The sequence below is a fragment of the Ascaphus truei genome, chromosome 3 (assembly GCF_040206685.1).
Source record: "Ascaphus truei isolate aAscTru1 chromosome 3, aAscTru1.hap1, whole genome shotgun sequence".
In the NCBI taxonomy this organism is placed as follows: Eukaryota; Metazoa; Chordata; class Amphibia; order Anura; family Ascaphidae; genus Ascaphus; species Ascaphus truei.
This window is the reverse complement of record NC_134485.1, coordinates 267,144,383-267,169,439: the sequence shown is the minus strand read 5'-3', so window position 1 is coordinate 267,169,439 and position 25,057 is coordinate 267,144,383. Positions and strand designations below refer to the sequence as shown.

The window sequence follows — 25,057 nt, the reverse complement described above, 5'->3', positions numbered from 1 at the left end:
AAAATATTGCCTTTTAGCCAAGGCGGTGCGCATGACGCCTTCTGCACACACGTCGACTGGGATATAATGATGATGAGGGTCACTGGGGGACATATGATGATGATGAGGGTCACTGGGGGACATATAATGATGATGAGGGTCACTGGGGGACATATAATGATGATGATGATGATGATGGTGGTGGTCTCTGAGACATACATATGTACAGTAAAGTGCAATATTATGTAAATGTTCCATCTGGTACAGTATGTAGGAAACAATACCAGATATAGAAATTCCAATGGTTAATAACAGTTATACTCTGTCTCCGAACAGGAACAGGACTGGCATAGAGGGGGTTATAATAGAGCAGTAGTGGATGAATCAAGCCTTCGATGAATGGGTTTTACAAGACAACCAATCAGATCACAGGTTGCAAGAGCAGCTCAGGGGGCGGGATCTGGCAGCAGCTTGCAATGGGGAATGGCTGAGATTTCATGTCTTTTTGTTGTTGTTGCTGCTGGCTCATGCAAACCTTTGCTGAACCTGATCACTCCTTCCAACGGCAATGGTTCCCAATCCGAGTCCTTTGTGTAGACAAGAAAGGACATGGACAGCAGAAAACAATAAGTATAAAGAGATCTACTGCCAGTGAAGAGACATGTAACATTGTATCCCTAAATCATTGGAAGTTGTTCTGCATCCTGTAGCGTTCCTCCCACATCCTCTGCAGACTTCCAGAGCATCTGGAGAAGTAGACAGTAGTTCCTACTTTATTGGCATGTTGGCAGCAGCATCATGATCAGCAGAAGCAGCAGCAGACAGCCTCAGTGCTAGAGCCAGTACACGTCCCATGGTTTAGCTTTTGCTCACGTGTTGCCTGGGGAAAGTGAGCGTTGCCAATGTTTTGGCAGGTCTTGTTTGTTGCAGCAGTAACAGCCCCCTTGCCCAGTGTGGCAGTGCTCAATGTGAGCGCAGAGCATAGCCAGGTATGGGGCCCCGGGCTCAGGGCACAGACTGTGCTCCCTGCACGTTACTTCTACATCCAGGCTGTGGACTTGCAGGGTCACAAGTAAGTAGACACACTGTATCCACCCTTTGGCTGCCTTGCTTGTTCTCGTTTCTATTGGTGATGCCAGAGACTTCTTACCAGAGGCACTACAGGTAGAGGTGGCATGAAAAAGCAATGGTCCTGGGTTAGATTTCGGGAGGACACAAAGGGGTACTTCTTTAGAAAAGCACGTTGTGTTTGTTTGTTTTAATGTAAAGAACAGAAAAAAAAGTATTTTTTTAAACATATATTTTGGGGGAGGTTAACGTGTATTACTAAAAAAAAAAAAAAACAAGTGGCACAGTACTTCCTTTAACTATTTGATAACGTTCCTGAATGCAAAATTAAATGTTGGCATTTACACAAAGTTAAATAAGTACGAGTTCATTTTCCGTTTCTACTGTTATACTTTTCATAGTTTGGTTTTGTGATCTACAAAGTTGTCTGGATTTGTACATCTACATGGTTTGGAAGATGCCACCCTTTTATTTGAATAACTGCATAGAGTAGAGGAGAGGAGGTTCCTTGTAATGAGAGAGTCAAGCTGAAGTAGTTTTGAATAGCCCTGCAGGAAGTGATGTCCATGGTAGAGGTGGACACATTATCCACCAAAATTTGACTTTGCACAAATGTGCGTGGCTTGGTTTATAAAACGGATATTCGAAATGTATGCAATACAGACGGCCGTCACCATTCGCACATCCAAACTGAAATTCAATTCGCCAGGGGGGAAGAGAGTCCCATTTAAACAGACAGAAACCGCATACACACCTAATAATTACTAGGGTATTTATAGAACCATAATCTAATCTCTATAATAGAGAGAAACAGGTCGGTGCTCTGAGACAGGGATAAATAGAATACAGAAAAGACACGGAAAGTCTCAAAAATGAGCACTCAAAAAATCCCCCCAAAAATTATACTTTAATGTCCTCAATTGTAACAAACTAAAACATGATAAAAACACAAAGCAGAACCCTGAAATAGACAAAGTGATTACATATAACATATGGCCCATACAAAAAGTCTAACCCTATACACAAATATCAGGCTAATGCAAGAAAAGTGTCAGGTGAGATCCCAGGGAAACTAGTTCCCTGGATCAACAACGTCATCTACCTGACTTTTTGTGATCCTCTGTCCCTATGTTCAGGCTGGTGTGACTAATTGTCTTTCTTTTATTTCCTCCTGGATGTACCAGCGCTACCTCAAACCCAACATGTGTGTATGAATTAATGACTTCCCACTGAAAATAGATAACTCCACTATCTTCTTTATACCACACATCCAGCACTTCACGAATTCCTCAGAACCCACCTCTTTAAAGAGGCCTACCCTCCTGAAAAGCCTACGGTGAATACCATGCTGAATGGTCTTATACCCCCTATGCTTTTGTCATAACTCCCATTCCTATTAGATTGTAAGCTTCTCAGAGCAGGGAGTTAATTACCTATTTTGTCTTTATGTGTAAAGTTGTATGAATGTAATGTTTTTACCCTCATGTTGTGCTGTGCTGTCTTATAAAGGTTTCTTACCTTTTCAGTACAGCATGAATTTGGGTACGTGGCTGCACAGTTTGTGGGCATACCTCCCTGGAACTAAGAGTTTAGAGAAAAATGACACAGTGGAAGCACACCATAAATGTTTTGCCCTTGGAGAGGCTGCTGAGTGCACTTCAAATTCCTCTAGTATTTTACATGTGTCACAGTGATATTTCATTTTCCCATTAGGTTAGTTTCTTCTCCAGGACAGAATATCTTCCAAGTACACATTACGGCACCTGCGGAACAATATACCAGAGTTGGAGTCCAAGTACTGGACAGAAAAGATGGCTCCTTTATCGTAAGGTACAGGATGTATGCCAGCTACACAGAGCTACGGATAGAGGTTCAAGTCCAGGGCAGACATGTTTCAAATTCTCCATATATTCTGAAAGGTAAAGATCCTTTCTTCATCTCGATATATACTTGCACATAATTATGAATATTATCATTTGAAAAAATTTCCAGGTCATTATCCCTGTATATTTACAGTGACAAAAGAATGGCCCATTAAGTCTGTCCATTCCTATTAAACCTTGGCATTGAGTGTCACTCATGTGGTATGTGAATGAACTGCATGTATTCACTATCTAGCGTTTCTAGAGGCTTGGAGCTACTTTGGATGGAAGAATTAATAAAAAATGTCAAAAACACTCTGAAAATGGGTTAATTGCTGATATTGAGAGCGGAAAAGTATTTGAAATGCTCTAGGACATTTGGTTGTGGCTGTTTTGCTGTGAGAAAATCTCTGCCGGCGTTTTGCCACCACTCGCCTCTCCACAAGGACATCTCACCGCCGGCTGCTTCGCTGCCAAGGTAAGCCCCTAACCTTACCCCTTACCATAACAACCCTAATCTTAACCCCTAAGAAAAATTATACCCCCCTCCCTACCCTAAAAACCTTAACCCTTTAACCTAAAATCTAACCCCTTACCCTAAAACACCTATCCTTAATCCCTTACCCTAACCGCTAAAAAAAACATTAAATTAACTTACCTTATTGGCAAAACAGCCGGCAGCGGAGCAGCTGCGGCAAAGGGTCACTCGGCAGCCAAATGCCGACGGAGCCTTGGTTGCAGCAAGACGGCCATGACCAAATGTCCAATCCAGAGCTACTATATCAGGCGTGTTTTGCCAAGCCGGCACAAAGTACAGTATGTATCGAGTATTGTTGACAAGTCTCCTCTAAATTGTACATGACTAAGAACCTTCACTGAGCCATCTGCTGTTCTTCACATTTCCGATCCTTATCTCCATTGTTTGAAACAAGTTGCAGGGAAACTTTCCAGATGAAGAGAGTCCAGTACTGTATCTTAACTGTTCCTCCTTGATTCTGATAACTGCTGGGATCAGTGTCATTGAGAAGTGTCCCCTGCTATGCTATTAGTAACATAAATGTATCATTCAATGGCTTCCCATTTCCCAGTAAATATTTGTCTTATGCCAATATGGTGAAAGATTAGCTCTTAAAGCAAATATACATTTGTGTTTGTTTTGTAGGAGTTAAACAATTGTTTACAACTCTGTAGAATTAAAAGATCAGCAAGTTCAAAGAAAAAATTGATTTCCAAACAAACATTTTAAAGCTTCAGTTCAAGCTTTTTTCATTCAATATGTGCATCCATACAATGTACACACTGACAAGTGATTAGCTAACTTGCTGATCGATCCGTTCGCCTATAATCGATTGCTGAAATTCGGCTGGGGGTTAACCAAATGCATCCTGGGTAATCTGCTGAATTGACGGCCAAAGTTCTGTGAGGAAGATCATGTGACCAGGCAGGCACATGGTGCAATTGGATCACTGCTAGAGAGAGGGCAGGGCTCAAAAAGGTGATGCTGTTTCAGAAGGGGAAGGGGGTGTGACTTTGTATATGGTTGCTATAGGAACAAAAATGCCTGTTACATTAGAATACATTAAAAATGTCTTTAAAACTGTTTATTTTTTTAAATGCTGCAAGTATTTTCTCATAGTACAGAACTGATTTATTTATATTAAAAAAACCAAATGTAGGATATTGCTTGAACCGTAGCTTTAAAAGAGAGGCGACATATTTTATACAGCATGTAAACAGACTATACATAATGTCAAAGACAACCCAGGTATTGGTAACAACAGCTGATTTATTCAAACCTATTTAATTCATTTGTGCAGTGGATGATACTTATATTTGTAAATCTTGTGAGAAGGAACAGTGTTCTGTGTTCAAGATCATTTATGTGTTGATGAGATAAGAAACGATTTGCTGTCTCTTCAGGTCCGGTTTACCATGAGGGCTGTTACTGTCCTGAGACCAACAGCAACATCTGGTTGGAACACATGGCTTGTAATCCGTCCTTTCCACAAATTCATCGTGACCTGGAACATTTCCCAACAGTTGACCCTGACAGAATTGCTGTGGAAATACCTGAAAGATTTGGCCAGCGCCAGAGTTTGTGCCATTATACCATCCAGGATAACAAGGTATGTTCTGTCACCACATATTGGGTAACCAGAAGAAAATGATACAAAACTGTGTTAATTCAATGATCCACCTACAAATCACAGGTGAAGTTGAGCCTTCTCAGCGGATAGTGGAGGTGCGATGCTCCCCAAATTCTGGCTCAATTTTAACTCTCCCACTCGGATCGAATCCTTCCTTCCATCATCTGTAACCTGGTTGCTTTCACTACTCCATCCGTGAGGGCATGAGCAGGGCCGCCGCCAGGTTTCCTGGGGCCCAGGACTAGACCCAGATAATGCCCCCCCCCCCCCCCCCCCCCCCCCCCCACACACACACAATACCCACATAATTTCCCCTCCACACAATACACACAATTTTAACTTGGGGTGGAAGCCTCCAGTCCTGCGCAGATGCGGAAGTTGGGCCTGACTTCCGGCTGGGGAATGTAGAGGCTGGGTGCAGCAACAGCTAGTGAGGCTGGGTGCAGCAGCAGCTAGTGAGGCTGGGTGCAGCAACAGCAGCTGGGGAGGCTGGGTGCAGCAACAGCAGCTGGGGAGGCTGGGTGCAGCAACAGCAGCTGGGGAGGCTGGGTGCAGCAACAGCTAGTGAGGCTGGGTGCAGCAACAGCAGCTGGGGAGGCTGGGTGCAGCAACAGCAGCTGGGGAGGCTGGGTGCAGCAACAGCAGCTGGGGAGGCTGGGTGCAGCAACAGCAGCTGGGGAGGCTGGGTGCAGCAGAGGCTGGGTGCACTAACAGCAGCTGGGGAGGCTGGGTGCACCAACAGCAGCTGGGGAGGCTGGGTGCAGCAGCAGCAGTTGGGGAGGCTGGGTTCAGCAGCAGCTGGGGAGGCTGGGTTCAGCAGCAGCTGGGGAGGCTGGGTTCAGCAGCAGCTGGGGAGGCTGGGTTCAGCAGCAGTAGCTGGGGAGGCTGGGTTCAGCAGCAGCTGGGGAGGCTGGGTTCAGCAGCAGCTGGGGAGGCTGGGTGCAGCAGCAGCTGGGGAGGCTGGGTTCAGCAGCAGCTGGGGAGGCTGGGTGCAGCAGTACCTGGGGAGGCTGGGTTCAGCAGCAGCTGGGGAGGCTGGGTTCAGCAGCAGCTGGGGAGGCTGGGTGCAGCAGTACCTGGGGAGGCTGGGTGCAGAAGCAGCTGGAGAGGCTGGGTGCAGCAGTAGCTGGGGTGGCTGGGTGCAGCAGCAGCAGTTGGGGAGGCTGGGTTCAGCAGCAGCTGGGGAGGCTGGGTTCAGCAGCAGCTGGGGAGGCTGGGTTCAGCAGCAGCTGGGGAGGCTGGGTGCAGCAGTACCTGGGGAGGCTGGGTGCAGAAGCAGCTGGAGAGGCTGGGTGCAGCAGTAGCTGGGGTGGCTGGGTGCAGCAGCTGGGGAGGCTGGGTGCAGCAGTTGCTGGGGAGGCTGGGTGCAGCAGTAGCTGGGGAGGCTGGATGCAGCAGTAGCTGGGGAGGCTGGGTGCAGCAGTAGCTGGGGAGGCTGGATGCAGCAGCAGCTGGGGAGGCTGGGTGCAGCAGTAGCTGGGGAGGCTGGGTGCAGCAGCAGCTGGGGAGGCTGGATGCAGCAGCAGCTGGGGAGGCTGGGTGTAGCAGCAGCTGGGGAGGCTGGGTGCAGCAGCAGCTGGGGAGGCTGGGTGCAGCAGTAGCTGGGGAGGCTGGGTGCAGCAGTAGCTGGGGAGGCTGGGTGCAGCAGTAGCTGGGGAGGCTGGGTTCAGCAGCAGTAGCTGGGGAGGCTGGGTGCAGCAGCAGTAGCTGGGGAGGCTGGGTGCAGCAGTTGCTGGGGAGGCTGGGTGCAGCAGTAACTGGGGAGGCTGGGTGCAGCAGTAGCTGGGGAGGCTGGGTGCAGCAGTAACTGGGGAGGCTGGGTGCAGCAGTAGCTGGGGAGGCTGGGTGCAGCAGTAGCTGGGGAGGCTGGGTTCAGCATCAGTAGCTGGGGAGGCTGGGTGCAGCAGTAGCTGGGGAGGCTGGGTGCAGCAGTAGCTGGGGAGGCTGGGTGCAGCAGTAGCTGGGGAGGCTGGACACAGCAATAGCTTGGAGGCTGGGTGCACCAACAGCAGCTGGGGAGGCTGGGTTCAGCAGCAGCAGTTGGGGAGGCTGGGTGCAGCAGCAGCAGTTGGGGAGGCTGGGTTCAGCAGCAGCTGGGGAGGCTGGGTTCAGCAGCAGCTGGGGAGGCTGGGTTCAGCAGCAGCTGGGGAGGCTGGGTTCAGCAGCAGCTGGGGAGGCTGGGTGCAGCAGTAGCTGGGGAGTCTGGGTGCAGCAGTAGCTGGGGAGGCTGGGTGTAGCAGTAGCTGGGGAGGCTGGGTGCAGCAGTAGCTGGGGAGGCTGGGTGCAGCAGTAGCTGGGGAGGCTGGGTGTAGCAGTAGCTGGGGAGGCTGGGTGCAGCAGTAGCTGGGGAGGCTGGGTGCAGCAGTAGCTGGGGAGGCTGGGTGCAGCAGTAGCTGGGGAGGCTGGGTGTAGCAGTAGCTGGGGAGGCTGGGTGTAGCAGTAGCTGGGGAGGCTGGGTTCAGCAGCAGTAGCTGGGTAGGCTGGGTGCAGCAGCAGCTGGGGAGGCTGGGTGCAGCAGCAGCTGGGGAGGCTGGGTGCAGAAGCAGCTGGGGAGGCTGGGTGCAGCAGTACCTGGGGAGGCTGGGTGCAGAAGCAGCTGGAGAGGCTGGGTGCAGCAGTAGCTGGGGTGGCTGGGTGCAGCAGCTGGGGAGGCTGGGTGCAGCAGTAACTGGGGAGGCTGGGTGCAGCAGTAGCTGGGGAGGCTGGGTGCAGCAGTAACTGGGGAGGCTGGGTGCAGCAGTAGCTGGGGAGGCTGGGTGCAGCAGTAGCTGGGGAGGCTGGGTGCAGCAGTAGCTGGGGTGGCTGGGTGTAGCAGTAGCTGGGGAGGCTGGGTGCAGCAGTAGCTGGGGAGGCTGGGTGCAGCAGTAGCTGGGGTGGCTGGGTGCAGCAGTAGCTGGGGAGCCTGGGTGTAGAAGCAGCTGGGGAGGCTGGGTGCAGCAGCAGCTGGGGAGGCTGGGTGCAGCAGTAGCTGGGGAGGCTGGGTGTAGCAGTAGCTGGGGAGGCTGGATGCAGCAGTAGCTGGGGAGGCTGGGTGCAGCAGTAGCTGGGGAGGCTGGGTGCAGCAGTAGCTGGGGAGGCTGGGTGCAGCAGTAGCTGGGGAGGCTGGGTGCAGCAGTAGCTGGGGAGGCTGGGTGCAGCAGTAGCTGGGGAGGCTGGGTGTAGCAGTAGCAGGGGTGGCTGGGTGCAGCAGTAGCTGGGGAGCCTGGGTGTAGAAGCAGCTGGGGAGGCTGGGTGCAGCAGCAGCTGGGGAGACTGGGTGTAGCAGTAGCTGGGGAGGCTGGGTGCAGCAGCAGCTGGTGAGGCTGGGTGCAGCAGTAGCTGGGGAGGCTGGGTGCAGCAGTAGCTGGGGAGGCTGGGTGTAGCAGTAGCTGGGGAGGCTGGGTGTAGCAGTAGCTGGGGAGGCTGGGTGCAGCAGCAGCTGGTGAGGCTGGGTGTAGAAGCAGCTGGGGAGGCTGGATGCAGCAGCAGCTGTGGAGGCTGGGTGTAGCAGTAGCTGGGGAGGCTGGGTGCAGCAGTAGCTGGGGAGGCTGGGTGCAGCAGCAGCTGGTGAGGCTGGGTGTAGCAGTAGCTGGGGAGGCTGGGTGCAGCAGCAGCTGGGGAGGCTGGGTGCAGCAGTAGCTGGGGAGGCTGGGTGTAGCAGTAGCTGGGGAGGCTGGGTGCAGCAGCAGCTGGTGAGGCTGGGTGTAGCAGCAGCTGGGGAGGCTGGGTGTAGCAGCAGCTGGGGAGGCTGGGTGCAGCAGCAGCTGGGGAGGCTGGGTGCAGCAGTAGCTGGGGAGGCTGGGTGCAGCAGTAGCTGGGGAGGCTGGGTGCAGCAGTAGCTGGGGAGGCTGGGTGCAGCAGTAGCTGGGGAGGCTGGGTTCAGCAGCAGTAGCTGGGGAGGCTGGGTGCAGCAGTAGCTGGGGAGGCTGGGTTCAGCAGCAGTAGCTGGGGAGGCTGGGTTCAGCAGCAGTAGCTGGGGAGGCTGGGTGTAGCAGTAGCTGGGGAGGCTGGGTGCAGCAGCAGCTGGTGAGGCTGGGTGTAGCAGCAGCTGGGGAGGCTGGGTGCAGCAGCAGCTGGGGAGGCTGGGTGCAGCAGTAGCTGGGGAGGCTGGGTGCAGCAGTAGCTGGGGAGGCTGGGTGCAGCAGTAACTGGGGAGGCTGGGTGCAGCAGTAGCTGGGGAGGCTGGGTGCAGCAGTAGCTGGGGAGGCGGGGTGCAGCAGTAGCTGGGGAGGCTGGGTGCAGCAGTAGCTGGGAGGCTGGGTGCAGCAGTAGCTGGGGAGGCTGGGTGCAGCAGTAGCTGGGGAGGCTGGGTGCAGCAGTAGCTGGGGAGGCTGGGTGCAGCAGTAACTGGGGAGGCTGGGTGCAGCAGTAGCTGGGGAGGCTGGGTGCAGCAGTAGCTGGGGAGGCTGGGTGCAGCAGTAGCTGGGGAGGCTGGGTGCAGCAGTAGCTGGGGAGGCTGGGTGCAGCAGTAGCTGGGGAGGCTGGGTGCAGCAGTAGCTGGGGAGGCTGGGTGCAGCAGTAGCTGGGGAGGCTGGGTGCAGCAGTAGCTGGGGAGGCTGGGTTCAGCAGCAGTAGCTGGGGAGGCTGGGTGCAGCAGTAGCTGGGGAGGCTGGGTGCAGCAGTAGCTGGGGAGGCTGGACAGAGCAATAGCTTGGAGGCTGGAACAGTAGCAGCAGCTTGGGATGCTGGGTGCAGCAGTTGCTGGGGAGGCTGGGTGCAGCAGTTGCTGGGGAGGCTGGGTGCAGGAGTAGCTGGGGAGGCTGGATGTAGCAGTAGCTGGGGAGGCTGGGTGCAGCAGTAGCTGGGGAGGCTGGGTGCAGCAGTAGCTGGGGAGGCTGGGTGCAGCAGTAGCTGGGGAGGCTGGGTGCAGCAGTAGCTGGGGAGGCTGGGTGCAGCAGTAGCTGGGGAGGCTGGGTGCAGCAGCAGGTGGGGAGGCTGGGTGCAGCAGTAGCTGGGGAGGCTGGGTGCAGCAGTAGCTGGGGAGGCTGGGTGCAGCAGTTGCTGGGGAGGCTGGGTGCAGCAGTAGCTGGGGAGGCTGGGTGCAGCAGTAGCTGGGGAGGCTGGGTGCAGCAGTAGCTGGGGAGGCTGGGTGCAGCAGCAGCTGGGGAGGCTGGGTGCAGCAGTAGCTGGGGAGGCGGGGTGCAGCAGTAGCTGGGGAGGCTGGGTGCAGCAGTAGCTGGGGAGGCTGGGTGCAGCAGTAGCTGGGGAGGCTGGGTGCAGCAGTAGCTGGGCAGGCTGGGTGCAGCAGTAGCTGGGGAGGCTGGGTGCAGCAGTTGCTGGGGAGGCTGGGTGCAGCAGTTGCTGGGGAGGCTGGGTGCAGCAGTAGCTGGGGAGGCTGGGTGCAGCAGTAGCTGGGGAGGCTGGGTGCAGCAGTAGCTGGGGAGGCTGGGTGCAGCAGCTGGGGAGGCTGGGTGCAGCAGTAGCTGTGGAGGCTGGGTGCAGCAGTAGCTGGGGAGGCTGGGTTCAGCAGCAGTAGCTGGGGAGGCTGGGTGCAGCAGCAGTAGCTGGGGAGGCTGGGTGCAGCAGCAGTAGCTGGGGAGGCTGGGTGCAGCAGCAGTAGCTGGGGAGGCTGGGTGCAGCAGCAGTAGCTGGGGAGGCTGGGTTCAGCAGCAGTAGCTGGGGAGGCTGGGTGCAGCAGTAGCTGGGGAGGCTGGGTGCAGCAGTAGCTCGGGAGGCTGGGTTCAGCAGCAGTAGCTGGGGAGGCTGGGTGCAGCAGTAGCTGGGGAGGCTGGGTTCAGCAGCAGTAGCTGGGGAGGCTGGGTTCAGCAGCAGTAGCTGGGGAGGCTGGGTTCAGCAGCAGTAGCTGGGGAGGCTGGGTGCAGCAGCAGTAGCTGGGGAGGCTGGGTTCAGCAGCAGTAGCTGGGGAGGCTGGGTTCAGCAGCAGTAGCTGGGGAGGCTGGGTGCAGCAGCAGTAGCTGGGGAGGCTGGGTGCAGCAGCAGTAGCTGGGGAGGCTGGGTTCAGCAGCAGTAGCTGGGGAGGCTGGGTGCAGCAGCAGTAGCTGGGGAGGCTGGGTTCAGCAGCAGTAGCTGGGGAGGCTGGGTTCAGCATCAGTAGCTGGGGAGGCTGGGTGCAGCAGCAGTAGCTGGGGAGGCTGGGTGCAGCAGCAGTAGCTGGGGAGGCTGGGTTCAGCAGCAGTAGCTGGGGAGGCTGGGTGCAGCAGCAGTAGCTGGGGAGGCTGGGTTCAGCAGCAGTAGCTGGGGAGGCTGGGTTCAGCATCAGTAGCTGGGGAGGCTGGGTGCAGCAGCAGTAGCTGGGGAGGCTGGGTTCAGCAGCAGTAGCTGGGGAGGCTGGGTTCAGCAGCAGTAGCTGGGGAGGCTGGGTTCAGCAGCAGTAGCTGGGGAGGCTGGGTGCAGCAGCAGTAGCTGGGGAGGCTGGGTTCAGCAGCAGTAGCTGGGGAGGCTGGGTTCAGCAGCAGTAGCTGGGGAGGCTGGGTGCAGCAGCAGTAGCTGGGGAGGCTGGGTTCAGCAGCAGTAGCTGGGGAGGCTGGGTTCAGCATCAGTAGCTGGGGAGGCTGGGTGCAGCAGCAGTAGCTGGGGAGGCTGGGTTCAGCAGTAGCTGGGGAGGCTGGGTGCAGCAGTAGCTGGGGAGGCTGGGTTCAGCAGTCGCTGGGGAGGCTGGGTTCAACAGCAGTAGCTGGGGAGGCTGGGTGCAGCAGCAGCTGGGGAGGCTGGGTTCAGCAGCAGTAGCTAGGGAGGCTGGGTGCAGCAATAGCTGGGGAGGCAGGGTGCAGCAGTAGCTGGGGAGGCTGGGTGCAGCAGCAGTAGCTGGGGAGGCTGGGTGCAGCAGCAGTTGCTGGGGAGGCTGGGTTCAGCAGCAGTAGCTGGGGAGGCTGGGTGCAGCAGTAGCTGGGGAGGCTTGGTGCAGCAGTAGCTGGGGAGGCTGGGTTCAGCAGTCGCTGGGGAGGCTGGGTTCAACAGCAGTAGCTGGGGAGGCTGGGTGCAGCAGCAGCTGGGGAGGCTGGGTTCAGCAGCAGTAGCTAGGGAGGCTGGGTGCAGCAATAGCTGGGGAGGCAGGGTGCAGCAGTAGCTGGGGAGGCTGGGTGCAGCAGCAGTTGCTGGGGAGGCTGGGTTCAGCAGCAGTAGCTGGGGAGGCTGGGTGCAGCAATAGCTGGGGAGGCTGGGTGCAGCAGCAGTAGCTGGGGAGGCTGGGTGTAGCAGTAGCTGGGGTGGCTGGGTGCAGCAGTAGCTGGGGAGGCTGGGTGCAGCAGTAGCTGGGGAGGCTGGGTGCAGCAGTAGCAGGGGAGGCTGGGATGCAGCAGTAGCTGGGGAGGCTGGGTGCAGCAGTAGCTGGGGAGGCTGGGTTCAGCAGCAGTAGCTGGGGAGGCTGGGTGCAGCAGTAGCTGGGGAGGCTTGGTTCAGCAGCAGTAGCTGGGGAGGCTGGGTGCAGCAGTAGCTGGGGAGGCTGGGTGCAGCAGTAGCTGGGAGGCTGGGTGCAGCAGTAGCTGGGGAGGCTGGGTGCAGTAGTAGCTGGGGAGGCTGGGTGCAGCAGCAGCTGGGGAGGCTGGGTGCAGCAGCAGCTGGGGAGGCTGGGTTCAGCAGCAGTAGCTGGGGAGGCTGGGTGCAGCAGTAGCTGGGGAGGCTGGGTGCAGCAGTAGCTGGGGAGGCTGGGTTCAGCAGCAGTAGCTGGGGAGGCTGGGTGCAGCAGTAGCTGGGGAGGCTGGGTGCAGCAGTAGCTGGGGAGGCTGGGTGCAGCAGTAGCTGGGGAGGCTGGGTGCAGCAGTAGCTGGGGAGGCTGGGTGTAGCAGTAGCTGGGGAGGCTGGGTGCAGCAGCAGTAGCTCGGGAGGCTGGGTGTAGCAGTAGCTGGGGAGGCTGGGTGCAGCAGTAGCTGGGGAGGCTGGGTTCAGCAGCAGTAGCTGGGGAGGCTGGGTGCAGCAGTAGCTGGGGAGGCTGGGTGCAGCAGTAGCTGGGGAGGCTGGGTGCAGCAGTAGCTGGGGAGGCTGGGTGCAGCAGTAGCTGGGGAGGCTGGGTGCAGCAGTAGCTGGGGAGGCTGGGTGCAGCAGTAGCTGGGGAGGCTGGGTGCAGCAGTAGCTGGGGAGGCTGGGTGCAGCAGTAGCTGAGGAGGCTGGGTGCAGCAGTAGCTGGGGAGGCTGGGTGCAGCAGTAGCTAGGGAGGCTGGGTTCAGCAGCAGTAGCTGGGGAGGCTGGACAGAGCAATAGCTTGGAGGCTGGCACAGTAGCAGCAGCTTGGGAGGCTGGGCGCTGCATTAGCTGGGGAGGCTGGGTGCAGCAGTTGCTGGGGAGGCTGGGTGCAGCAGTTGCTTTGGAGGCTGGGTGCAGCAGCAGCTGCGAGGCTGGGTGCAGCAGTTGCTGGGGAGGCTGGGTGCAGCAGTTGCTTGGGAGGCTGGGTGCAGCAGCAGCTGGGGAGGCTGGGTGCAGCAGTTGCTGGGGAGGCTGGGTGCAGCAGTTGCTTGGGAGGCTGGGTGCAGCAGCAGCTGGGGAGGCTGGGTGCAGCAGTTGCTGGGGAGGCTGGGCGCTGTAGTTGCTGGGGAGGCTGGGTGCAGCAGTTGCTGGGGAGGCTGGGTGCAGCAGTTGCTTGGGAGTCTGGGTGCAGCAGTTGCTTGGGAGGCTGGGTGCAGCAGCAGCTGGGGAGGCTGGGTGCAGCAGTTGCTTGGGAGGCTGGGTGCAGCAGTTGCTGGGGAGGCTGGAACAATAGCAGCAGCTGGGGAGAGCCGCTGCCTGGTAGCAATCAGGGACCTAGCAGCCGGACGCAGAAGTTGGGCCCGACCTCTGGCCACCTGCAGCCGATGGACTATGGACAGTTGTCCCAGCTCTCTCCCCCGGTGGGTGGCCCTGAGCATGACCAGTGTAGCTAATAAGGGAATTGGGGTAATTGAGAGAAGTAAACATAAAAAAAATCTAATCTATATATATCAAAAAAGATGCAACATACTTGGAGTGCTTATTGAAACATCTGAGACTCATCCCCACCACTGGCAATACATTAAGTGCAATACATTAAGTGTTGTGCCATGAGGCACAATTGTATGCCCGCAAATCAGTGGGAAGCATTGACTGATAGGTGATACAGTCCCTGAAAATAACATTTTTCTTTGTGGTCTTGTAAAAAACAAGCTGTTACATAGTTTACATTATTGTCTGCATCATTTGTTTTAACAATTCTATTTTATGGCACTATGGGCCACACTAACATGCCACCACATTTTTACAAGGGACTGAGAAGCCGCTCTCTGCACGCAATCATTCAACCCAGAATACATGTTTAGTTTATATGTTATCATACGTAAAACATCACTTGTGGTGCATTATGCATGTCTCAGACAGGTCTGCAACACTGTCTTTCCCCATTATTGCTTAGCCCAGCGGTGCGCAAACTGAGGGGCGCGCCGAGATTGTCTGCGGGCGGCGCGGGGTTTACAGAGGCCCCACGCGCTTCCCGAAGGCACTTAAATTAAGTGCCCGGGAAGTGGCGAAGGCCTCTGTAAACTGCACTTACCTTGCTCCTGGGGATGCATCGCCACGGCAACGTGATGTCATGTTGCCTAAGGTAAGTGGGGGGGAGAGGGGGTGAAGAGAGGGGAAGAGCCAGCAGGGGGGCGCAGGGAAAAAAAGATTGCGCTCACCTGGCTTAGCCAACACTACTTCCACTGCAGCCAGGGATTCTGGGTAATGACAGGAAAATGAGCACAGTGTGTCACTCTTTACTTCTGATCCATTTTAACATGGACCCCTAGAAACTTTTCTCTTCTGTATTACACAGCTTTTCGGCACAGCCTGGGTTAAAGAAGTCCATAGCCAGTAAACCTACATTTTTGTACTGTATTAGTGACATGCATGGATATCGTATTGCATTAGTGAAGCTAATGACCATTTTACTACATCCAAATTAGATTTGTTCTCGTTTTCTTTGCTGTCCTATATTAAAAAAGTGTATCCATCAAATAACTCACGTGTTATTTTATTTAAAATATATATATATATTTATTTTTAAATTATTATTTATTATTTTATTATTATGTGATGGTTTTGTGTTTGTGACATTAAGGCCCATATTTTCTAAGCTTTGTTCTGCTTAGTAAATATACCTCTAAATATCTACATGATAATATTTCAAAGCAGGCAGGTTATATAATTCACTCAATAAGCAGATTTGACAGTGTTGCCGTGGAATCGAACCCCCAAGAATGAGTGAAAATATTGGCATACGAAAGCGCAGGAACGATATGTATAAAAAAAATATATATTATATTCAGCATAAAAAAGGTAACCTGTCACTTTTCTGTGCATTATATAATACATATATTGTATTCTAATTCTAATCATGGAAATATAATTGGTCTTGCAGTTTTTTTTTGTCTTTCTTATTCTCCCATCTATTCAATCAAACATGCTTTTGATTATTCAAATATAGTCACAAATCCTTTCTTCGTGGCAAAAGTCTGTCTCTATCCCAGTTACACCAAAAATGAAAAGTCTGCTTTTGTTATGCTGCAGAAAACGACAGGAAAAAAAGAAATGCGCAAAATACCCTGATGAACGGCTAGGTGTGAGATCACAAATACGTGACAAAATAGTCAGCTTGCAAGGGAGTAGAAATACAGGGAAAAGTGTAGTGAATAACCAAAAAAATTATAAGTAACTAGCTGATATACCCGGCGTTCCCCAGGATTTACCCCCCTTCACAGCTGGCTGGCCCCCACGTCCACAACTCTGTTCCCCTTCACAGCTCCGCCCCCCCTCTTCACAGCTCCGTCTCTCCCACCCCTCCACAGCTGCGGTCTCCCCTTCCTGCCCACCCCCTGGCCCCCACATAACTCCCCCCCCCTTGCACGTCACATAACTCTCCCCCCTTGCACATCACATGACTCTCCCCCCCTTTGCACCTCACATCGCTCTCTCCCCCCTTGCACCTCACATCGCTCTAGCCCCCCTTGCACCTCACATCACTCTCCCCCCTTGCACCTCACATCACTCCCCCCCTTGCACTTCACATCACTGTACCCTCCCTTGCACCTCACATTACTGCCCCCCCCTGCATCACCCCCCAGCCCCCACCACACAGACTGTCTCCCATATACACACACACAGTGTCTCCCATACACACACAGACAGACTGGAGTAAGAGGCGCAAGTTTGGAGGTGAGTGCCGGTGGGGAGAGGAGGGGGGTTGGGAGGAGGAAAGGCGGCGATCGTAGCAGGAGGCTCCCCATCTCCCCTCACCGCCCGCCCCAGGGGACAGTCAGCCGCGCCCACTATGTCCCTGCTCCCCCCTCTCCCCCTCCCACCCCCCCGCGGCCATCTCCCAGGGGCAAGGGCGCAGCGAGGGGGAAGGGCGTGCCGAGGGGCAAGGTAGCGCCGAGGGGGAATGGACCGTCCGCCCCAGTGGACAGTCAGCCGCGCCGCTCCGCTACTGCCCTGCTCCCTCCTCCCCCCACCCATCTCCCGCCCCCGGTGAAGCAGCGTGGTACCACAACGCGTGGGGAGTGTGTGAGGCGGCGGGTTGGGTGGAGGGCGGCGGTGGCGGGTGTGGATGGTACCTGGAGGCTCACGAACGGTGTGTGGCTCTCGAGGAGAGTGAGTCACCAAATGGAGAGTGAGTCGAAGAGGCGCACACGGTGTGAGGGTGTTGTCACTGTCACGCCCTGCGTAGGCGTGGCCGTGATGTCAGGCCAACCCGCAGGCCAATGAGGTGAGGGTGCAAACAGACATACAAACATTTTTTCAGTCTTATATATGTAGATATCTATCACCCTAAAGGAAAATGCTGCTTTTTCAAAAAGATGTTTGCCAACATCCAAACCACAGTACAGCGATGATTGTTGCGCGCAAAACCCTCCAGGGTATATGTGAAAATAAGATTAGAGCATGCATAGTGCAACAGTGTCACAAATAGAAAAAGTTCCACGTGTAAAAGTGAGAGGTATCACACTCGCATGTTGTAAGCGGATTTCAAGCATTTTCAGATACAAATAGCATGAATCATCTGGGTATGTCACCTCTGAAGGTTATCCAATATGAATCCAAGTGTATGAATACTTGGGACAAAGAAGGTCTTGGACATAGTATACTAAAGGTATAAGATAAAAACAACTGTGATAATGCACTCACATACTCCACAATACTGTATATATAATATGTGAGTGCATTAGCACAGTGGTTTTTACTTTTTATGCTGCACAGAGACGGCATAATTGGATGCAGTGGAACATGCACTTCTTTACATGGGGCTCTGCATAGGGAAGGTTCCAGTTTCTCTGCCGTCATTTCTTCGCTGAATTCTCTTATTCATTTGTCGATAGGTCTATATAAAGACTTACGGAGAGCATGTCGGATTCAGGATTTTCATGGACTCCATTCTTCTTTCGTTAACTAGAAAAGTAAGTTCCCATTCAACATGGTAGGAGATTGAGCCCATTCATCTCACAGACATGATACAATTGGTGTATCAACCACAGCTGTTACAACCGTGTGCGCTGAGTATGTTGTTTTGCAGCGAATAAGAAGAGTTCCTTTGCACCAGAGCTTGTAAGTAAGTTAAATCATATGGGCGGACATGGAACGATCTATCAATGGTAGGCCTATTATAGTTCATTGCAGACTAAACTGATTTGCCCCTTCACACTTCTGTCCAGCCATAAATCCTTTAAAAAAAAATACAGAAAGTGACAAACTAAGATAAATGGTTAACATTTTTGAGAGGTCAAGAAAGGTTGGGAGGGTGTGAAACTGTAAGCTGGTATAAATGGTAAATCATTTGGGGGGAAAAAAATTATTTCATGCCCTGGGCATTTAGTCATTTGTCAGCATGAATAGTTTTCGTATCAGATTGATTGCATTCAGGTTAAAAATATTGGTGTGAGGATACTGAATGTTTATATTATTTGCCTTGTTTTGTATAGTGCTTATGATGTACATATCATGTTGGCAGGTTCAGTGAAAGCTGCACAGAAGAGCTTGTAATCTAACAGTTTGTGTTTAAAGCACAAGGGATACGGTGACTTGCCCAGGGTCATATGCGTAGCTGGGTTAATCTGTTGGTGAAGCAATGTTATTACTTTAAATGTATTCATTCACTCCTGCATTGCTTACAGTATGTGTTTTGTTCAGTAACTTCAAAGACAAATAGTTTGTGACTGGAAAAAATCACATACTGTATTTACAGTTTGACATTAAAAATGCACTGCAGGGTTTTGTGAACGTTTTCTTTAGATCTGCAATATCATTAAATATGTTGATGACAAGTTTCATACAGAACACACATTTGTACTCCCAGTTCCACCCCCTTAAACAAATAAAAGAAAACATGTTTGTGGTCGTAATCTGGATAATAATGAATCAATGAACTATGTACATATAAGCATGTGTGATTCTTACAAAGTTCATTTTATCACTTAAAGATATCTGTTTAGAGCATAACAGTGCATACCAAATACCCTTTCACTAATCTATACCCAGTATCATGGAATTACTGCCATTAGTGCTCTACAACAAACATGAAATCAACAAGAAACTCTGCTTTAAATGCTTTTCCGCTCCTAAAATCCAACGCCATTTTGTATTTGTGCTAAGCTTGCCCAACTGTCAACTTCATTCATTACATCCAGAAACAGTACGTTAGAACACCAAGAGAGGAGCAGGGGACCTCAGCTCTTTTATTTATGTAGCCTAGTCCTCCGGCTACTATCTTTCTTCTGGCCCATACAGTATAAGTCCTGTTAGGCACTGTGAGGGATACACTCTCTAATGAAGGCCTAGCTTGTTGTTGCAACCTGGATACAGTTACTGTATGCAGGGGCAGGCCTAACAACAACCAGAGGGTGTGATCCTTGGGGAGGATACAGGCTGGGTCACATGTCCATGATGTGATGCCTGTAGCTATCGAACCTGCCCTGTTATGGGGCAGGGTTACAAGCCACTCCCCTGGGGTACATAAGCTAACACTCTCCCAGAAGTCAGGGCTCTCTCCCCTCCCCTGTGGAGTGGGAGCATCTTACCCTTTATCCCATCAGGGGGTGAAGGATCTGAGGAGAGGTCTACCGGGCTTCAAGCCTTGTGGGTACTGCTCCAGGCAATGCACCTGCTTTGAAAATCAGTATGTGGTTAATAAAGACTCAGTTGAACTATACTTTTTTGCTACTTGACTGGGCCATTATCTGAGTTGCCAGTGTGGACCATCTTGGCTGCACCAGGATCTATACCGGCTGGAGGCGCTGCACTATGGATGATCATCTCTGAGAACCTGTCCTGATGCCTCCTCACACCACCACGCATTTCTTAAGACCTCATGTTCCACCTCACAGTTATGCTCCGCACCAGAATACATCGGTAGCGACACAATTTCCCTTAGGGTGGGGGAAAGGGTGCTACAGATGGGGGCACTGCTGAGATAGCACCAGGACAGATTTTTGCAACAGGACCAGGAGACAGGATCCTATGTCACCCAGTACATACTCGTTTAGTGTGTGCATGAACTGTACTTTATTACTAAGAAGAGGTGCAGGGCCAGTGTTCCCAGCGGCTTCACCAAAGGGGACTGTGGCCTGCGCCATGCCGTTGGATTTCTGACCTATGTTATGTATACATGGGCAGGTATCTTAGGAGGTGCGCTTGATCTGCAAGTAGCCAAGAATCTCTGCTTGACGAGCTGCAGCAGAAGTTCCCCCGTGGGGGCTGCCGTGCGGCAATTCACCACTAAGAAGTGGTGCGGGAGCGGTACCCCCTAGGCTTCCCCGGGGGTGAGCTGCGATCCACACCGTGCTATTATATCCTAAGAAGAGGAGTGGGGGGTAGTTCCTCGAGGTTTCACTGAGGAGACTAGAGACCACCTGTGCTATTAACCATGAAGAAGGCGGGGGCAGTTCCTCGAAGCGTCATCAGGGAGACTACTGCCCGACCGTATTACCCATGAAGAGGAGTGATGGTAGTTTCCTGAAGCATCACTGGGGAGACTACAGCCCACCCATGCTTCCCTATTCTGTATGAGCGTGCAGGTATTTGAGGAGGGGCTTTCGTTTGGATTACGGTATCTTGGACATTTTTAGCGCCGGGAACTTTTATTTTGTATTTGCATTTGAGGAGGGGCGCCTGATCCACAGATGATCAGAACCTCTGCTTGAGGAGCTGCAGCCATGCACAACGTGGCTCCCGAAAAGGGAGCTACATAATGTACTTTCGCCAATGCAAAATGGCGCTTCCCGCTGAGAATGGGGACCGCGTGTCAGTTTGCAAAAAGCTTTGCAAGCTCTTACTATCACCAGCCTCCAGGATTGGCACGAAACGCAGAAACCACGCCTCTTTCTCCCTCCTGCATGGGGTGCCTGGATTCACCAGGAGGAGGAGACTGGGCATGGCTCGCACTGGACTGCACGGATGTGAGGAGCTCAGACACATGTGGGACTCTACTGCTTATAGACGTGTGCGGGGCTGCTCCAGTATCCTACCTAAAATGGCTGATCAACTTGGGTCCATCTATGATCTCACCGGCGGGGTTCTAGTAATCCCACAAGATGGAGAAAATATACTCCTGGGGATTGCCCCTTATCTGACTGCCCTGTACAAGAGATGCGATCGATGGCTAAATGTGACCTATGCAACGTGGCCTACCTCCGGCCTAAAGAGAAGGGGCTTGCACTTCCCACTACTGACCTGGACACAGAGGAGCTAAAAAGCCTCTATGCTCTGGTGCAGAAATTATCAACGCTGGCCCAAGGATTATCGGGCGATGCGCAAACTCATTACATGGCCTTGGTCTATGAGTTATTTCATCCGGAGCACTGTGAGTCGAGACTCTGGGGTAGACTCTCTGCGCAGAGTAGGATGGAGAGGATGTTCCCTTTCCGGCCCTGCCGTGTGGATCCAGGCTCTCATGGACTTACCTGCTGCCCTGCCGGAGTCATCTGCTGTCTCGCCTGGAGTGAGGTCGAAGCCGTCTGTTACGCCGGTGCTGCCCGCAGACCAGACCCGTCCCCAGAGCTGAAGGGGGAAGTGGTAATACACGCACCCGCAGCGAAGGGAGCGTGTCCGGAGTGTGGTATGAAGCGTTGCCAGACCAGGTGTAGTAAGGTAGACAATACTTGCCGGTACCGGTTGTAGAGATAGAGTGAAGGATGCCTCGCCGAAGTCAGGGAGTGGAGAGTGGAGATAGGTCGTTGTCCAAGCCGTGTTCAAGGGGTTACCAGAGTGAGCGTTGTCCAAGGAGTGCCGAGATCGAGAGCCAGAGGGGGTAGTCGTATGACTCGCGTCAGAACCTGTGAAAACACTGAGAGAATCCTGAAGTACTTCCATACAGAGACTATGTCGAGCAAAGACTGAGAGCAAAGAGGAGCTAGATAAAGCAGGAAGGTCCAATTAGGAACGGAGGCGGGCCAGGAAGAGCTACAGGGAGACACTGCAGATTGGTGCAGGCATAACAGGCCAGGTGAGTCTTGTTAGTAACCTGAGTATGCCCGTGCAGTGTGCGGGGGCAGAGCCTGAGGTCCGGGGGACGGGAATAAGAGTGTGCAGACTGAGCGTGCTCCGTAACTCGTGTACGCGTGTGAACCGAGCCAGTGGATGGTGCAGGTGTGCGTGCAGGAGGGCGTGGGCGCGCCCGGCGCTGAGCAGAGGAATCGCCGAGGGGAGTGATCCCGCGACGGCGGCAGGGGCGAGGAGCCGTGGAGGCCGGTAAGGCAGGATTGTTTTGTGTGTCCAGGGGCTCCCTGCGGGAGTGAGGAGAACGCCGATTCCTGACAGAACCCCCCTCTTCAGGAACGGCCTCAGGACGATCCAAGAACGGTTTCTCTGGAAACTTCTTCCTGAAGGACTTAAGAAGGGCCGGGGCATGAATGTCCTTTGAAGTTACCCAGGATCTCTCTTCAGGGCCAAAGCCCTTCCACTGCACCAAGAACTGGAGCTGACCCCTGGATAGGCGAGAATCCAAAAGAGAGTGAACTTCGTATTCCTCGTTATTTTGTACAGTAATGGGATCCGGTTTACGAGTCTGATCCGGAAAGAAGTGACTGGAGATAAATGGTTTTAAGAGGGACACATGAAAGACATTGGGAATCTTCATACTGGGTGGTAGTTGGAGCCGGAATGCCACGGGATTGATTTGTTCACAAATAGGGAAGGGACCCAGGAACTTAGGTGCCAGTTTAGGAGATGGTACCTTGAGGTGGATATTCTTAGAGGAGAGCCATACCAAATCCCCTGGTTTGTAACTGGGCGCCGAACGATCTGCGGGATTCGATCTGCGGGAGGAGTTGAGAAGGGTAGACTGAATCCTGGACCATGCGGTTTGGAGGGAAGAAATGCGTTCATCTACGACTGGTACTCCAGAAGGAATGTTGGGGATGGGAAGACAGGGAGGGTGGAACCCATCATTTATAAAGAAGGGTGACTCCCGGGTGGACTCGTTTTTTGCAGAATTGACGGCATACTGTGCCCAAGAGAGGAGTTGAGCCCAATCATCCTGGAAATCGGATATAAAACATCTCAGGTACTTCTCCAGGGATTGATTGATTCTCTCCGTTTGTCCATTGGACTGAGGATGATAGGCGGAAGAGAAAGAAGAAGAGATGCCCAATCTCTTTGTGAAAGCTCTCCAAAATTTGGATACAAACTGAGAACCTCTGTCAGAAACAATGGACGAAGGGATCCCATGAATCCGGAAAATCTGCTCCATAAAGATATCAGCAAGGGCGGGGGAGGTGGGTAATACTTTAAGTGGAATGAAATGGGACATCTTCGAGAACCTGTCCACGACCACCAAGATAGTGTTCATTCCTCTGGACCTGGGCAACTCCACGATGAAGTCCATAGAAATGTGGGACCAGGGGCGGTCGGGAACTGGAAGGGGTAACAGAAAACCCTGAGGCTTTTGACGGAGAGTCTTGCTTTGAGCGCACGTGGGGCATGCGCGGGTAAACTCCAGAATATCTTGAGACATCCTTGGCCACCAGAAATTCCGACGAATGAGATCAGTAGTCTTCTTAAAACCTGAATGACCTGCAGATTTAGAGGAGTGACCCCAAGACAGGACCTCTGGAACAAATTTGGATGGTACAAAGAGTTTGTTGTCGGGAACGACCAAGTCCTTGGGAATGCGTCTCTGGGAGTGCAAAATCTTGTCAAGATTCTTGAAAGAAGACGTGGCGAGAATCCTCTCATGTGGAAGGATAGTCTCCAAAGATTCCTCTGGCCTCTCTTCAGAAGAATGTATTCGGGAGAGTGGGTCTGCCTTTACGTTCTTGGTCCCGGGAATATAGGACAGGTGAAAATTGAATCGAGAAAAAAAAAAAGAGCCCAACAAGCCTGTCGTGGACCAAGGCGTCGAGCGTTCTCTATGTAAAGAAGGTTCTTGTGGTCCGTGAGAATAGTAAACGGCTCTTTCGACCCCTCTAGCAGGTGTCTCCACTCTTGAAGAGCCATCTTCACGGCCAGAAGTTCCCTGTTACCCACGTCATAGTTCCTCTCGGCAGACGAGAATTTCTTGGAAAAATATGCACAGGGATGTAACTTATCTTGGGGCGTGGGTCTCTGAGAAAGAACGGCACCAGCGCCGCAATCAGAAGCATCTACCTCCAGGACGAAGGGAAGTTCAATGTTGGGATGACGGAGAATAGGTGCGGATATAAAGGCTTCCTTGAGTGTCTCGAAGGCGGAGATGGCCTCGGATGACCAAGCAGAAGGATCAGCTCCTTTTTTGGTGAGCACAGTGAGGGGTGCCACAATGGTGGAAAAACTCTGTATAAACTTACGATAATAATTAGCGAACCCTAAAAAATGTTGTTTGGCCTTGAGAGAGTTGGGTCTTGGCCATTCAGTGACTGCTTGAAGTTTACCGGAGTCCATCATAAACCCCTCATCGGAAATGATGTACCCAGGAACGGAGTAGAGGTCTGATGAAAGGTGCACTTCTCCAGTTTGGCGTACAAATGGTGTTCACGGAGACGGGAAAGGACGTAGGAGGTGTGGCGTATATGGTCCTGGAGATCTTTGGAAAAAATCAGGATATCATCCAAGTATACAATAACAAAAATATTGAGTACCTTACGAAAGACGCCGTTGATGAAATCCTGGAAGACAGCGGTAGCATTACATAAACCGAAAGGCATTACCAGATATTCGTAGTGTCCACTACGCGTGTTGAAGGCCGTCTTCCATTCATCCCCCTTCCTGATGCGCACCAGGTTATAGGCACCACGTAGATCCAACTTGGAAAAAATCTTGGCCCCATGTAATTTATCGAACAGTTCGGTAATAAGGGGAAGGGGGTAACGATTTTTAATAGTTATGTGGTTTAAACCCCTGTAGTCGATGCAAGGCCTCAACGACCCGTCCTTTTTCTTAACAAAGAAAAACCCAGCCCCTGCTGGGGAATTGGAGTGACGAATAAAGCTTTCTTGAGATTCTCCTGGATATATTCATCCATTGCGTGAGATTCTGGTAATGACAAGGCCTTCCAAAGGAAGGAGAGATGGAGCACAGCTGGTGACAAATAAACTACTAAGGAGAGTGGGACCCAGATAAAAATTGTTTGTTTAATGGATTAGTGCAAAATTACAAAAAACGGAGCCCTCAGGCCCCCACAAACGCGTTTCGAGCTCGTGGCTCTTTCTCAAGGTGCATTTGAGAAAGAGCCACGAGCTCGAAACGCGTTGGTGGGGGCCTGAGGGCTCCGTTTTTTCTAATTTTGCACTGATCCATTAAACAATTTTTATCTGGGTCCCACTCTCCTTAGTAGTTTATTTGTCAGCAGCTGTGCTCCATCTCTCCTTCCTTTGGATGTCCGGTCATTGTGGAGTAACGGCAGCACGCACCCACGGAGGAAATTCCATTGAAGACCCCACAAATGTGAGTTACTCCAACCTGTTTACCTGTATGTACCTATACTTACCCAACCGATGTTTTTGTCTGGTCACTAGCCAGTGAAAGTCCCACATCATTCCAGTTGGATTTTTTCCAGCTATTCGGTATCTAGTGGAAGTGGTTTTATTGCAGGGTTGGAGTGGTTTGGTCTGGACTGTCTGGGACCTCCAGGGTTACTATATGATGTGTTCATATCCTTGGGCTATATAGCCAGTG

At 52.8% G+C, this 25,057-nt stretch overlaps 1 protein-coding gene across 3 annotated transcripts in view; it reads left to right on the top strand.

Moving 5' to 3' along the window:
- The first annotated feature begins 439 nt into the window (after positions 1–439).
- POGLUT2 (protein O-glucosyltransferase 2) overlaps positions 440–25,057 on the top strand; it is an 86,693-nt gene continuing 62,075 nt past the window's right edge. For 2 of the 3 annotated variants that reach the window (XM_075590740.1, XM_075590737.1), the window contains exons 1-4: positions 440–1,051; positions 2,761–2,966; positions 4,830–5,035; positions 17,293–17,370. In XM_075590740.1, the coding sequence (XP_075446855.1) occupies positions 882–1,051; positions 2,761–2,966; positions 4,830–5,035; positions 17,293–17,370 (660 nt within the window). In that variant the 5' untranslated portion in view covers positions 440–881. The remainder of the gene's footprint in view (positions 1,052–2,760; positions 2,967–4,829; positions 5,036–17,292; positions 17,371–25,057) is intronic. The other variant, XM_075590738.1, reaches the window with a different exon arrangement.